This window comes from Acomys russatus, chromosome 25 (assembly GCF_903995435.1).
Source record: "Acomys russatus chromosome 25, mAcoRus1.1, whole genome shotgun sequence".
Classification (NCBI taxonomy): Eukaryota; Metazoa; Chordata; class Mammalia; order Rodentia; family Muridae; genus Acomys; species Acomys russatus.
The window spans coordinates 14,509,103-14,522,677 of NC_067161.1; the positions used below are offsets into that span (position 1 = coordinate 14,509,103).

Genomic DNA, 13,575 nt, shown 5'->3' on the forward strand with positions numbered 1-13,575 from the left:
ACTTTGCCACACTCAGGCTGGACCAGAGAGAAGGGAGTCAGCAAGCTCCTCAGTCACTGCAATAGCCGGGCTCTGCCAGGCTGCTGGGAAAAAGATGTGTCTCAGCTCTGAGATGCTACTGTGGGCTGCGCCAGCGGCGGCTCTGCCAGGCTGCTGGGAGAAAGATGTGTCTCAGCTCTGAGATGCTACTGTGGGTTGCGCCAGCGGCGGCTATTTGTAGTCATCTGACACCTCTCTTCTGCTGCCGCTGGAGTGAGTCAGTGTTACAATTGTAATGTCTGGTAATGTCTAGGAATTGGCCTGTGGCAGCTTCATCATGCTTCTGTAATTTTTTTCTTTTGCTTATTTGTGTGTATGCAGACATATAACACAAGCCACCGCTGTACAACTTCCTGGAGCTGGTTTTCTCCTTCCAGCTGTGGGGCCTGCAGATGGAGCTCAGGTCATCAGATTTATGAGCAAGTGCCTCCACGAACTGAGCCATCTCACCCTCAGTAAGTTAAGAAAGAGATGGATGCATGTGAGTGCTTGCATGTATGTATGTATATTCATGCACTATGGCCTGCCTGGCACCTACAGAGCATCAGATCCCCTGAACTGGAGTGAGGTGGCTGTGAGCTGCCATATGGGTGCTGGGAACTGAACCCCAGTCTTCTGGAAGAACAGCGAGGGCTCTTAACTGCTGAGCATCTCTCTGGCCTCAGTAACTCCTCGTTGATAAACAATCTTAACTCCATGTACTAGGAATCAAACATTCTGAGGCATGCACATTCCCAGAGAGATATCTTATCAAATTAAGCATTTATCACTCTGTATAATAAATAAGGTTTATTCAGGGAGTAGCTGTGAGCTGTCATCACCGTCTCTCCCACAGGCCTCAGGTCATGGAGAGAGGAGGTGCATCAGGTCCCAGAGCTGAAGAGCTCCATGCGGCAGCCACAGGGCTGGGTGGCCGGGTGGGTGGGGGTGGCACTCTCTCCAGGTTCCCTTTCCTTCATTCCACACAGCCCTCTTGCAGGAGGCTGGGCTGCTGCACTTCCCTCCACTGGGTTCACTAAGCAAGCCGAGGGAGAGGGGACACCCAGTTTGGCAGCATGGCCTGTCCTTGAGAGCCCCCAGTCCTGAAGCAGGAGCGCAAAGGGCCACAGCTGGCAGCTCTCCCTTACAAAAACGGAAAGAGGCGCTTTTTCACAATATAGAGGACCGTAGCAAGGAACAGAGCCAGGGCGAGGAAGATGAGAAGTTTGTCTGTCAGTTCTCGACGGTTGTATTTTGTGATGAGCTTCCGGCCCAGCTGGATGGTCCCCGACATGGACTTAAACTCTTCGTTTGCGTCCAGCAGTGTCCGAGAGGAGCTGACTGCAAGAGAGGAGGAGCCTGGCTCAGACTGTGCCACCTGGACGACAAAGAGCTCAAGCAGCTGGCGGGCTGCCAGCAAGGCCAGTGCTGGAGCCGGGGGTGGAGGGGGGTGGGGACTTATTTTTGTTATTGTTAATTATGTGCCTATCTGTGTGGGTACACGCATGTGAGTGCAGATGTCCATAGAGCTATAAACAGTTGGAAGCCGCCTGACATGAGTGCTGGATACTGAACCTGGGTCCTCTTCAAAACCAGTTCTCCCTTTTAACCACTGAGCTACCTCTCCAGCCCCTTACGACTAGCTTTCAGATGTGCTGAGCTTTTCCTGGCTGATGTGTGGGATACAGGATGAACTAAGAGCGAAGGAAACAAAGGGGCTGTGAGTGGCAGCCAGGAGAGCAAAGTGGGAGGTTCAAGAATTAGCCCAGCCTCGCTGTCTACTCTGGTTGACAGGTGAAGTCTTGTGAAGAGCAAACTCTTCCTGTTCCTACACTGAAGGGCCCTAGGGGGACAAATTCGCTATAAGGGGCCATGGAGAGAAAGCACTTGACAAGAATGCCGTGGTCTCAAACAGCCTCCTCTGTGGCCACTGGCTGCTACATTTAAAAGAAACTCACAGCAATGGTCTTGCCAGTGGCCCTAATTCTCAAACCTGCCTGGCAACACTAGAGCCACGAGCTCATGCTGCCAACCAGATCCCTAGACCCGTCACAAGCGATGCTGACACCGTCTCCGGAGAGGCTGGGCAGGTCTGCTCTCACAGGAGCCTAGCAATGCTGATGGCACGTGACGTGTCTAGCACAGCTGCATAACAGAGACAAGAGAAGGAGCAGCACGCCTCTTGGGAAGGACCGAGGTATCTCGTCATCTCCTAAGGCACAGTTCGGAAGCTTCTGGTGGGGAGAGCCAGGGAACTGCGCAGAGGTGCAAGGGCATGTGTTCTGGAGCGGTGTCCTCCTCCTTACCCAGAGTCTGCACAGCCTCTTCACTCTGCTGCACCTGCTGTGACATCATCCTGCTGATCCCCATGAGGCTCTCTGTGATGGTGCTGGATGTCTGGGCCAAACTCTCTTTGGTGGTTTTCCTGCAAGTCCCAAGGAAGAAGCAATAGCAACAAAAGCCTAGCTTGCCAAAAGCACCATTTTCAGCCTATCGCCTTAGTGCTTTCTCTGATGTGCTCTGAGATGGGGTCTCCAAGTGTAGCTCAGCCTGGCCTAGAAGGTAGAATGTCCTCGCCTCAGCCACCCCAAGTACCAGGGTTACAGGTGTGTGGTAACACAGCCACCTAGCACCCATTTCTTTTTTCTTTCTTTCTTTTTTTGTTTCTCGACACAGGGTTTCACTGTGTAGCCCTGGCTGTCCTGGAACTTACTTTGTAGACCAGGCTGGCCCCCAACTCAGAAATCCACCTGCCTCTGCCTCCCAAGTGCTGGGATTAAGGGTGTGCACCACCACAGACCTGCATGCATATTTCTAAAGCATCAGCCAGTGTGCCTAAGGATATATGCTGGGCTCAAGAACGTGGGTTAGGAGGAGTGGAAAACAGGCTGTCTGCCGTCTGTAAAGCAATTTGTACTAAGAAATGTTTGTGCACTCTTCAAAGACCAGCCTTGATGCATTTCATACAATACTGAAAAGGCAGAAATGTGAACACACCAACACGGCTGGTTACTACAATAAACACTGTGCATGCGTGGTTAAATAAGAGTCTTTTAAAAATTATCAGAGAGGACTGGGATAGGAGGACTGGAAAGGCTCAGTGGTAGAGCATGTGCCTCTCATCCATGAGGCCCTAGGTTCAACCCCCAGTACTAAACAAAACAAAACAAACAAAAAACAAACAAACAAAAAAAACCCCAACCAACCAACTAAACAAAAATCCAAAACAAGAACCGAGTTTAGTCAGGGTGGGGCTGTAACCTGGCTGGTGGCGTGCTTGCCTACTATGCACAAAGGCCTTGGTTGGATCTCCACAGCTGCAGAAACTTGGGGTGGTGGTGCACACCTGTAAGATCACAGCAGGTTTGAGACCACAGTGCCGTATGCGATTACATAAAGTACAAATGTTACAAAACCCAGGGCTTCTTCACATGGTTTGAGGTGTTGTTGTGTTATCTGAGCCCAGAATGACAAAGAGGTGATACCTTTGCCTTAAGGAGTCTCCTCTTTGCAGAAGTTCTGCCTTTTCCAGGTTGTCGATGGCCATTTTGCAGGTAAGATTGGCTTTCCGCCATGAGGTCTGGTTGCTGGAGGAAGAAGGGTCACACGTGAGGTCCTGGTAGCTCCAGCAGGCTGTGCAGTCTAAGCAGTTCAGCCTCACTTGCCACCACCTCCTGTCTCTGCAGCCCTGGCAACTACTTTAGCATGGGTCCTGGCACCTCTCCTCTGAACCTCTGTCCCTGTCACTCTCCTGCTAGGCAGCTGGAAGACCAGAAACATGGCACTCTGCTAGACAGACCCACAGTGGCTTTACTGTCTGTGCGGTCGCTGGGAGCCATGGCTTAGCACCCCTCCGCCACCTCTCATGCTGGAACCACCACTCCCGCTATGGGGGCTGCTGGAGGGTTAGAGCCACAAGAACCAGAATCCCTCCACATTCCTCTAAGGCGTGCTGCCTTTTGTCTTTCTGGCACCTGACCATAAGCTCGACACACATCCCTGGCCGGCCTGACTGGCCTGATGCGTTGTCAGTCTTCACCCACTCCTTGGCAAGTGATGCTTAAATGCAAGAAGCGCTTGACATTAGCAATCCTTTCCTCACCGACAAAAATGCCAACCTCATCCCCCTGAGACTCACACCCATGCTCGGGAGCTCTCCCACAGCCAGCTCCACTCAACCGTGCTAAGGCCTGGACACATGAAGTACTAGAACAGAGCACTTAACTATTAGGGTGGCTTTCTTTTAAAAAAATTAAATTAAATTACGTATGTGTGTGACTGGAGTGGGTGATGCAGGCCACAGTGTATGTGCAGTGGTCAGAGGACAATTTTGTGGAGTCACTTTCTCCTTCCACATTTTTTTTTTTTTTTTTTTGAAACAGGGTCTCTCTATTTAGTCCTAGCTGTCCAGGACCTCACTGTGTAGACCAGGCTGGCCTTGACCTCATAGAGATCCTCCTGAGTGCTGGGACTAAAGGTGATCTTCAGATGGGCTTCTGGATGCCTGCACAGCACCTGTTAGCACTGGCTAGCCCATGCCACACCTGCCACTTCAAACAATCAATCACATCTTCAAACTCTTCACAAGGCTGAACGAGTGCTTGTCTTCAAGGACCTCACATGGTTAGGGAGAAAAGTAAGCAAATACTGTACAGCACGACACACATAACTGCTGCTTCTACATGAGTTTCCTGCTCTTTCCTCAAACCTTTAACACCACACCAGGAACATGCTTTGTTTTACACCCACACTGAACTGACAGTGCTTCGTTTAGCTTACTACACTACACACACACACACACACACACACACACACACACACACACACACTCCTACCGAGTTCGTCTTATGATCTGAGAACGCTTGGTGGCATAAAGAGCCATCCCGATGAGCCGGGCACACTTCACCTTCCACTCTCATGTCTTTGGCAGTCTCTCCTCACGCCTGAGTGTCAGTGAGACCGTGGCTGGAGAATAACGGAACCACAAGCAAGTAGTTGTGACAAAGGAGAACCTATGGGAATTCTGACGTGGCAGAGACCACAGAGAGTGCCTTCCATACCAGGGAGTTGGGAGAAGCAACAGAGTCCTCGGTATGTTTGCAATAACAGGACCCATTTGAGTTATGGTACAAAAGTCAAACCTGAAAGGCAGAACAGTAATTCATATTGCCAGACATTGTTTAGAAAGTTATATTCCCTGAATTATAGATAAAGAAATGGCACATATGGCTTTACAGTCAAAGGTTAGCACACAGTGCAATGTCACCAAAATCTCAATTCTAACAGAAACATATTTACATTTCTGTGCATCATTTACTGAGACAAAGCCACGAGGAAAGTTAAATTTTGCTCTGCCTTGGGCAGGCTCACTTTCAGGCAGCCTCTTCTCATACCAGTTATCCTTGAATAGAATAAAATTCACCCTTGTACTACAAAAGTAGTATTTTTTTAAAGTTTAATTTTTATTATTCTATTCGTGTGTGTGTGTGTGTGTGCGCGTGCGCATGTAAGTGCAAGTGCTTATGGAAGTGAGGGGCAAATCAGATCCCCTGGAGCTAGAGTTACAGGCAGTTGTAAGCTACCTGATGTGGGTGCTAGGAACTGAACTCAGGTTCCCTGGAAGAGCAGCATATATTTGAAACTGCTAAGCCATCCATCTCTCTAGCCCCACACAGTAACCACATTGTGGTTTTCAAATATAAAATGTGGGGTGGAGTATCGCTTCATTGGTTCAGTGCTTGCCCAGCACACACAAAGCCCTGGCTGTGATTCCCAGCACCACAGAAGCAGCATGTAGTGGCACATGCCTGTAGCTCCAGCACCTGGGAAGTAGAGACAGGACAATCAGAAATGCAAGGTCATCCTCAGTTCCATGTTGAGTTTGAGTCCAGGTGGGAATACAAGAGACCCTGTTTCAAAAAATAAACAAACAACCTGGCCCATTGAAATGGCTCAGAAGGTAGAGGTGCTGGTGTGCAGGCCTGATGAGCTGAGTTCCATCCCCAGGTCTCATAAAGTAACACATGTGTGCACACGAGCACATACACACACACACATCTCCCACACCCACAAAATTGAAAAACGCTCAAATATATATAGTAAGTATAAGGCTAACTATGCAAACATTTAAACAACATGTGCACCGTAAGCACGCACAGCTCCTCCTGCCCATGTAGACTCTGCTTCTTTCTGTTTGAGACTTCCCGATCTACAGATCTTTCAGCTTGTGTGTTAATGACACCACTGTGTCACCATTGAGCCAGGCTCACTAGACAGCCAGCAGCGGCCAGCAGAGGTGGCTGCGGGCTGCCCGCATACCTGAGCATCTGCTTTTTGTGGTTCTCCACTTCCTGCAGCAGAAGCTGCTTTTCCGACTCCTTGTCTTGCTCCCTTGCTGACTGCTCAAGGTCCTTGGAGAGGAGAGCAGCTGTTAGCCAGTGTGAAAACCCAAGGGTTACAACAGGCACTTGGGAGTGAGGGAGCATGTCCAAAATAATAAAATATCCCTTTAAACATATAGGCAAGTTTGAAAGAATGTAGGCTCAATTTTCTTAACAAATATATTTTATTACAAATTTATTAACCAAGAGTACCTCACTTATGACCTGACTAACCTAAACAATAGGAAAAGAAGATTAAAGAATACAATAATGAAACTGTAAGGATATCAGTTCCAAGGAATGATTCTCCTGGCATAATCCGCAGGATTTCTTCTGCTGGAACCTGGAGCAACCAGAACCCGGAACCTCAGCAGGAGCCCAGAGCCCTGAAGCCTTCCCTCGAGCGGTTCTAGGAGCGTCTCGAAGTCTCCAAAGGCTCTGCTTCTTGGTTTTGGATCACATTTATACCTCCTCTTAGAATTTGTTGAAGGATATTTTTCAGCTGGTTAATAACCAATCTCCCCCACATGGTGGTTCGACTTCTAAGGGGATAAACATCACCTGATCTCTCACAAGTCTTTTTCTCATCCCCCACTTGTGATCTAAACAACAACAAAAAAACATGTTTATCTCTCTTTCACAAGAAAGAGACGGAAATCCTGGCAGCCCAAAGGTGAGCAGGAACCGGGTGCTGGAGTGGCCAGTTCTAGAGCGGCTGCCCTGGCGGGAGCAGGGTTTGCTACTCCTACAGCACTGAGGCTGCTGAAGTACAGGAAAACACTCACAGGAGCCCACCGATCCCCACCCCATGCCAGGAGGACATCACACTTTTACGTGTTTCCAAACGTTGCCCATTTCTGTACCTCCTCCAATTTGTCTTGATTTTGAAGGGGGATGGCAGGGGTGTGTGCTATGGACTTTGGACAGAGGGAAGATTCATTTTTCCTGAGTGCTTGAGAACTGACTGGGAGAGAAATTAACATAAGCAGTGTCCCCAGAGTTGTGATAATCCTGGAGACTGAGAGAGGTGCCTGGCCAGGCTGCAGAGAGGCAGGTGTGCAGAAGGTGAGTGCTCGTGATCCAAAATGACCGAATACCACAGACAGTCTGCCATAAGCAAAGGACAGCGACCAACAGCATCCGACCTGACAGTAGAGCCGTCACACACACTGTCAGGTCTCACACCACCTCGTGTCTCAAGTCCTATTTTCAGTTTACAGATTATAAATTCTACTTTCAAGCAAGACATAGGGCTAAAACATCAACATATTAGCTTATTCAGATAATAATCTACTTATTCCGCAGGATATTTGCATGTGCTGGTTTGTAATATGCACATGTATCTATGTGTTATTTCTTTTCTTTGTTTTTTGGTTTTTTTATTGTTGTTTTTTGTTTTGTTTTGTTTTGTTTTTTGAGACAGGGTTTCTTTGTGTGGACTTGGCTGTCCTGGACTTGCTTTGTTGACCAGGCTGGCCTCGAACTCACAGTGATCTGCCTGCCTCTGCCTCCCAAGTGGTACACACCCAGCTTCTATGTGTCATTTCAACAAGAAAAAAGTGCAAAATTTCCCAGTTATTTGACATAATTGTTTGTTTAGAATCCGCATTGCCTACAATGCAGTCACTGCACAAAGAGACTTGTGTTGTGTTTTTTGCTACATTGATCATTTCTGCCTGGCAGTGTGGATGGATAGGAAGAAGGAGAGAGAAGAAAGGACGGAGACGTGTACAACTTTAGTAGAGGCTGCTTGGAGACTGTCACAGAGACCTCAACATCTCTGGAGAAATGAAAGGTTCACTGTTGCTCTCAAATTCCAGTGGAAGAAACACAAATTCAAAGAGAGAGCTTTCCACACTGCCATGCCCAATGTCAACTCCGTAGGGAAGAGCATAATTGTGAAGACACGAGGCCAATTCTCTTTTATGAACACACAACCTTGCTGAAATACACAGAAGACAGTCACTTAAGTGCTTTTAGTGTTTCCAGATACAGCTAGAGTACGCAAATGCTGAGGAAATGCAGATGAGAGCTGGGATGTCAGGCACTGCATCTATGCTCACGGATAGGCTGTAATGGGGGTAAGAGCATGCTAAACATGTAGATGTATCGGCGAGGGTATTCACTTCAAACCAGGAAGGAAATAAACAGCAGGGAAATGTGCGGGTACTTATGCAATGGTGGGAGGTAGGAGTTGGGGAGTTTGAAGAAAACAAATTAGCTCTAAGAATCAAAACAGGGACGCAGCCCAGATGAACGCCTGGTGGTACAGAAATGGCTAGAAAACAGCCACAGCTGGCTGAAAAGGCTGGGAAGCTGTTCAAGCGCAGCACTTTCCGGCACAGGTAGGCTGTGGCCCAGAGCGGCAAGAATCAGCAAAGCAAACTCTGGGAAGACAAGGACACACCAAATTAGAGCAGTCACTCATTTGGAGGAGGGGCTACAGAGAACAAATAAAGGACACATCCCCGGGACACATCCCCGGGACCAACAGCTGCAGACACACACAATTCTAACACCCAGGAACAGGACTGGCTCACAAGTTCAGAAGGAGGAAGCAGTGCTGGGGGCAGAGGTCACCTAGGTGCGGCGGTGACAGTGCTGAAATTCTGAAGGCAGCTCCTAAGGCAGAAATCACCTCATTTGGAACTGTCCTGGAAAACTCCCTCTGGAGGGTAACACAGAAGAAGCCCTGTCTAAGCTGCCACCTTTCCCACCAGCTTTGGAAGAGACGATCTTTGTGTGTCAGGCAACCAAAGAGCTGAAGGACAGCTTTGGGACAATGTCATCTACCATACGCAGCACAACCAGGTGGTTCTAGACCCACCCAGTGATGGGCAGACTCACAGCACCCATTCCCAAGGGCAAGGCAGTGGAGATGGCTCTGCTGGTCACGTGGCTCCTGCTCACTCTCTTGTGTTTTGAGACAGTGCATGCGCCATAGTCAAGTCATGTGGCGGAAGCTGGGGCTCCAGGAACAGTAAGGAGTGATCCCACAAAAGGATAGCATGGAAACCTTCCAGGACATGCTGGCAACGGACTCCAGAAGAAAACAAGTGCATAGGTTCCAAGCTTTGTTAGTCCGGTCACCCTCACTGTCTCGATGCTCCCAACTATCTCCAGGCGACATGTGACGAGCCTGGTTGACTTTCAAGCACAGGCTCTTCTGGGCTGCAGCGCCCAACCCTTCTCCCCACTCAGCTAACAGCAGTTCTGTAGCCTTACTTACCTGTATCCTGTGTCTTAACTGTTGAAACTTTTCTTTCACCTTAGTATTCAGTTCAGTGAGTTCGCTTAAGGGTCCAGAACAATCTCGAATATCCTAAAAGACAAAAAGAGATGAGGTGCCTTTCTCCAGTCAACAACATGAAATTTGCCCAGTCAACGATGTGAAATGCCGGTCATTTGCACAGTGAGAAGGCTGGTTTACCCCGCAGCTAAGGTTGGCCTAGCTCTACCTCAATCTGGTCAGGGCTGTTCTCCTCTGCACAAAAGCAAAACCATCATTTTCAGTTTCCTCATCCTTCTTAAGAGTAACAGTAAGAGGGGTACATAAATGCAGGCAAGAATGTAGTTCAGCAGCACAGCACTTGCACAGCATGCTTGGGGCCCTGGGTTCCATCACCAGCAAACTACACACACACACACACACACACACACACACACACACACACACACACACACTCACACTCACACACACCCCTACCTCTAGTACACACACACTCACACCCCTACCTCTAGTACACACACACACACACACCCCTACCTCTAGTACACACACACACACCCCTACCTCTAGTACACACACACACACACCCCTACCCTCTAGTACACACACACACACACACCCCTACCTCTAGTACACACACACACACTCACACCCCTACCTCTAGTATGTATTATATATGTGTAGATAAATGAATAGCTAGGTAACTCAATATTGACTTAAAAGTTTAACAAAGCGCTTTCCAGCCACCATGAAAGGCATAAACAGCTTCCATTGTCAACAGAGGCGGGCATCTAAAGACACTGTAACGTCAGCTCCTTCACCTCTAAAACCCCAACGCCTAAATCCCCAGTGACACGGAACAAAAATAGGTTAGTCTGATTTTACAAACCATCTGTGGCCAAGCTTTAGAGCAGGCTCTAGACTCAGGCTGTGTATATTCACATCCTGGTTACAGCACTTTATTAGTGCAATCTTGAAAACCTTAAGTCCTCTGCGGCTCTGCAGCTTCATCTTACCTACCTCAAGATCGTGTTTCTCTGCCTAAGACATTAGCAGAGTGGCTGGAACACCACGGAGAATACAGTGTATGTGTTCTGCTTGCTCATTAGGAGCCACAAGAACCCAAAATACATAGGTCACAAAAGAAACCTAGCTAATATGAAATGTTATGGTAATATAAAGCATTATGATAATATCTGAAAACACATACTTTCATATTGGATATACTTTTTCTTCTTCTTCTTTTTTTTTTTTGAGATGGGGATCACTCTATGCAGTACAGGCTGGCCTTAAGTGCATGACCCTTCCACCTCTGCTTCCCGTTTTATGTATGTCTATGTATTTACAGATGCCTTCGGAGCCTTGCACATGGCTAAACTCTATACTGACCTACATTTACGCTCAGCGCCTGGTAATTTCACTTGTATAAACCCACTCTTGTTTATTTCTCTAGAACTGGCTCATACGTTTTGTTGTTTACACATCTCAGGAGTGATGTTTGAGAAATGTAAAGTTTGCATCACGTTTCTTCAGTCACTCACTCAGCTTACTCACGAAATCACTTCCTCACAGTACAGGGTAAACTACTAATGTGCTATCGTGTGCATCTGGCTTATGAGACAACACTACCTACCCACCCACCCTTTTTTTTTTTTTAAACAGGTGCTCATGTACTCCAGCAATCCCTGGCTTTTACACCGGATAGGGAAAGTCCAAAGTGCTTTTCCTGAACTGGCTTTCCTCATTCAGGTCCTAGAATTGGCACTGTCTGCCTTCTGATACAGGATTTGGCACAATATTTGATTTCTTCATTCAAAATACTACAACCATAGTCCAGGGTTGGGCCAGGAACTCCCGTGCCAGGTGGCCTTGGGTGCCCTCCCGGACCCTAACCCTGGAAAGGGGGTGTGGGCGGCGATAGGGGAGGGGGCGGGGCGGGGCTATCGCCGAGACTGGGGGTGGGCGGGCTAGTCCCGGAGCTCTACAGGGTAACCAAGGGACGTGAGCGGCGTGTGGCGGGGATTCCCCACGGACCAACAGTACGCAAAAGAAGCGCGTTGGAGGTCAGTGATCCCAGGGAACCGACCGAATAGTACCCGAGGACCCGGCCTAGAGTAGGGTAGCAGGCCAGGGAAAGCTGGGCCGGGCGCGAAGGTTCTGGAGAATGCGAAAGCGGCTATCGAAAGCCGGGCAGGAGCCTAAGAATATGTACCTGGATAAGAGCCTTCACCTCCAGGTCGAATTTAACAATCTCCTGGTTACAGATCCGGACGTGGACATCCTGAGGAGCCGCCATGTTGGAAACGCGACTACGGCGAGCGGCGCTGGCCAAGCTTGAGCGCGTTCGCGTGGCGCCTGCCGGCCTTCTCCGAATGGGGTTTCTCGGGGAAACTTGGTGCGGTGCAAACCAAGTCGCCAGCCCAGCCGGACCTGGGGACTTTGTTTGACACGACGAACACGTACAGCCTCTCTCGTCTGCTCCTACTGAACGGAAAAATGATTATGAAGAACCATTAGGGTTAGGGGGCGGGGATACAACTCATTGGATGATGAGCTTCCCTGACTAGGCTTTGGATTTTATTCCCTGTACTAGGGAAACAACAAAAACTTTGCTAAACACAGTGGTCACTTTCCATCATTTAGGGACCAGCTATTCTAGTGACTTTTTGCATAGAAAAAAAAAAAAGTACCAATTAGGATGTCACCAAAGTTGCATTTTTTTCTTTAAACTTTAAAACAGAATTTCTACAGTAAATATGAATTATGGAGTAAGACACAAAAATCTGTAATTTGTAGGATTCAGTGCAGGTCACTGGGGGCATGATCCTGGGGCTTTCTCATATACAGAGCCTACCCTGCCTTCCTTACACATCTCTGGCTCTGGTTCCGTCCATTGTGAACTAACTGGATTACAAGTATTTCGTAGTAGTTCTGATTGTGTTGTGTAGTTTTGATAGAACAATGTCAGTGCAAATCTCAAAGAAGGGCAGTGCTCTTTAAAATGATTAATTCTTAGTAAGTCCTCAAGGCCATTGGCCACTTTGCCTTCTCTTTCCCCCACCCTCTGGGATTCTCCGGGCTCTGTAGCCTTGGATGTGGGGTTCCCTCTTTTTAAAATGTTTTAAACTCAAACTGCACACCCAGCCTCTTAGGTGGCGTAGTACAAGTCAGGCTCCACACTCCTTTTCTATTCCTCCAGCACCCTGTACCACCCACTGCTAAAAGGTACCCCATGCCTCACTGGAAGTAGCAAAGGCCTGGATTCCAGGCCTGTAGTTGTCAACCCTGCTCATTTCCTCTGAGGCTAATGTGACCACCAGTAGCACTACTCCTAAGGTTCCTGGGGTGTGGATGAGGTATTACACAAAATGCTTTAAGCAGTGTTGATAATGTGGTACTGAACTCAGTGCTTGCTAGGTGCTGTTCACGAGTTAGCAAGCAACACTGGGAGTGCTCCCTCATGAGCAGGCACTTCCTACTAAGTGCTTCCCTTGCAAGGTCATACTTGATAAGTCTGGCTATACAGAGTGGAAGGTAAAGGACTGAACAAAGGTAAAAAGTCGTATGTATTTTATCTTTGCTTTGCCAAGCTGGCCTTCTAACTGCCTATGTATCCAAGGATGCCCTAGACCTCTTCATCTTCTTGCCTCATTCTCTCAAGTGCTGGAATTGTACTGTTTACCACAACTGTTCAACACATGTATTTTAACTTCACACAAGCTTTCATATTTCTTTTCTGAGTGTGGTGGTACACGCCTTAATCCCAGCACTCAGGAGGTGGAGGCAGGCAGATCTCTTTGAGTTCCAGGCTAGCTTAGTCTACATAGTTTCAGACCAGCCAGGACTATGGTGTGAGGCCCTGTCTCGAATAAAATAGAAAATCCTCTCTATACTGGTTCTGTCAGTTCACATTGCCCCAGCAAAATGGCAGCGTGGTGTACTGACCCT

The 13,575-nt window shown here is 48.2% G+C and overlaps 1 protein-coding gene across 1 annotated transcript in view; it reads right to left on the reverse strand.

Annotated features, from left to right (window-relative positions):
* Positions 1-976: 976 nt before the first annotated feature.
* The window catches only part of Crebrf (CREB3 regulatory factor), a 51,112-nt gene continuing 38,513 nt past the window's right edge, over positions 977-13,575 (reverse strand). The window contains exons 8-13 of the mRNA XM_051167386.1: positions 11,840-12,111; positions 9,628-9,720; positions 6,337-6,428; positions 3,504-3,605; positions 2,325-2,443; positions 977-1,359 (exon numbers count right to left, since the gene is read on the reverse strand). Coding sequence (XP_051023343.1) covers positions 1,163-1,359; positions 2,325-2,443; positions 3,504-3,605; positions 6,337-6,428; positions 9,628-9,720; positions 11,840-12,111 — 875 coding nt within the window. The 3' untranslated portion in view covers positions 977-1,162. The remainder of the gene's footprint in view (positions 1,360-2,324; positions 2,444-3,503; positions 3,606-6,336; positions 6,429-9,627; positions 9,721-11,839; positions 12,112-13,575) is intronic.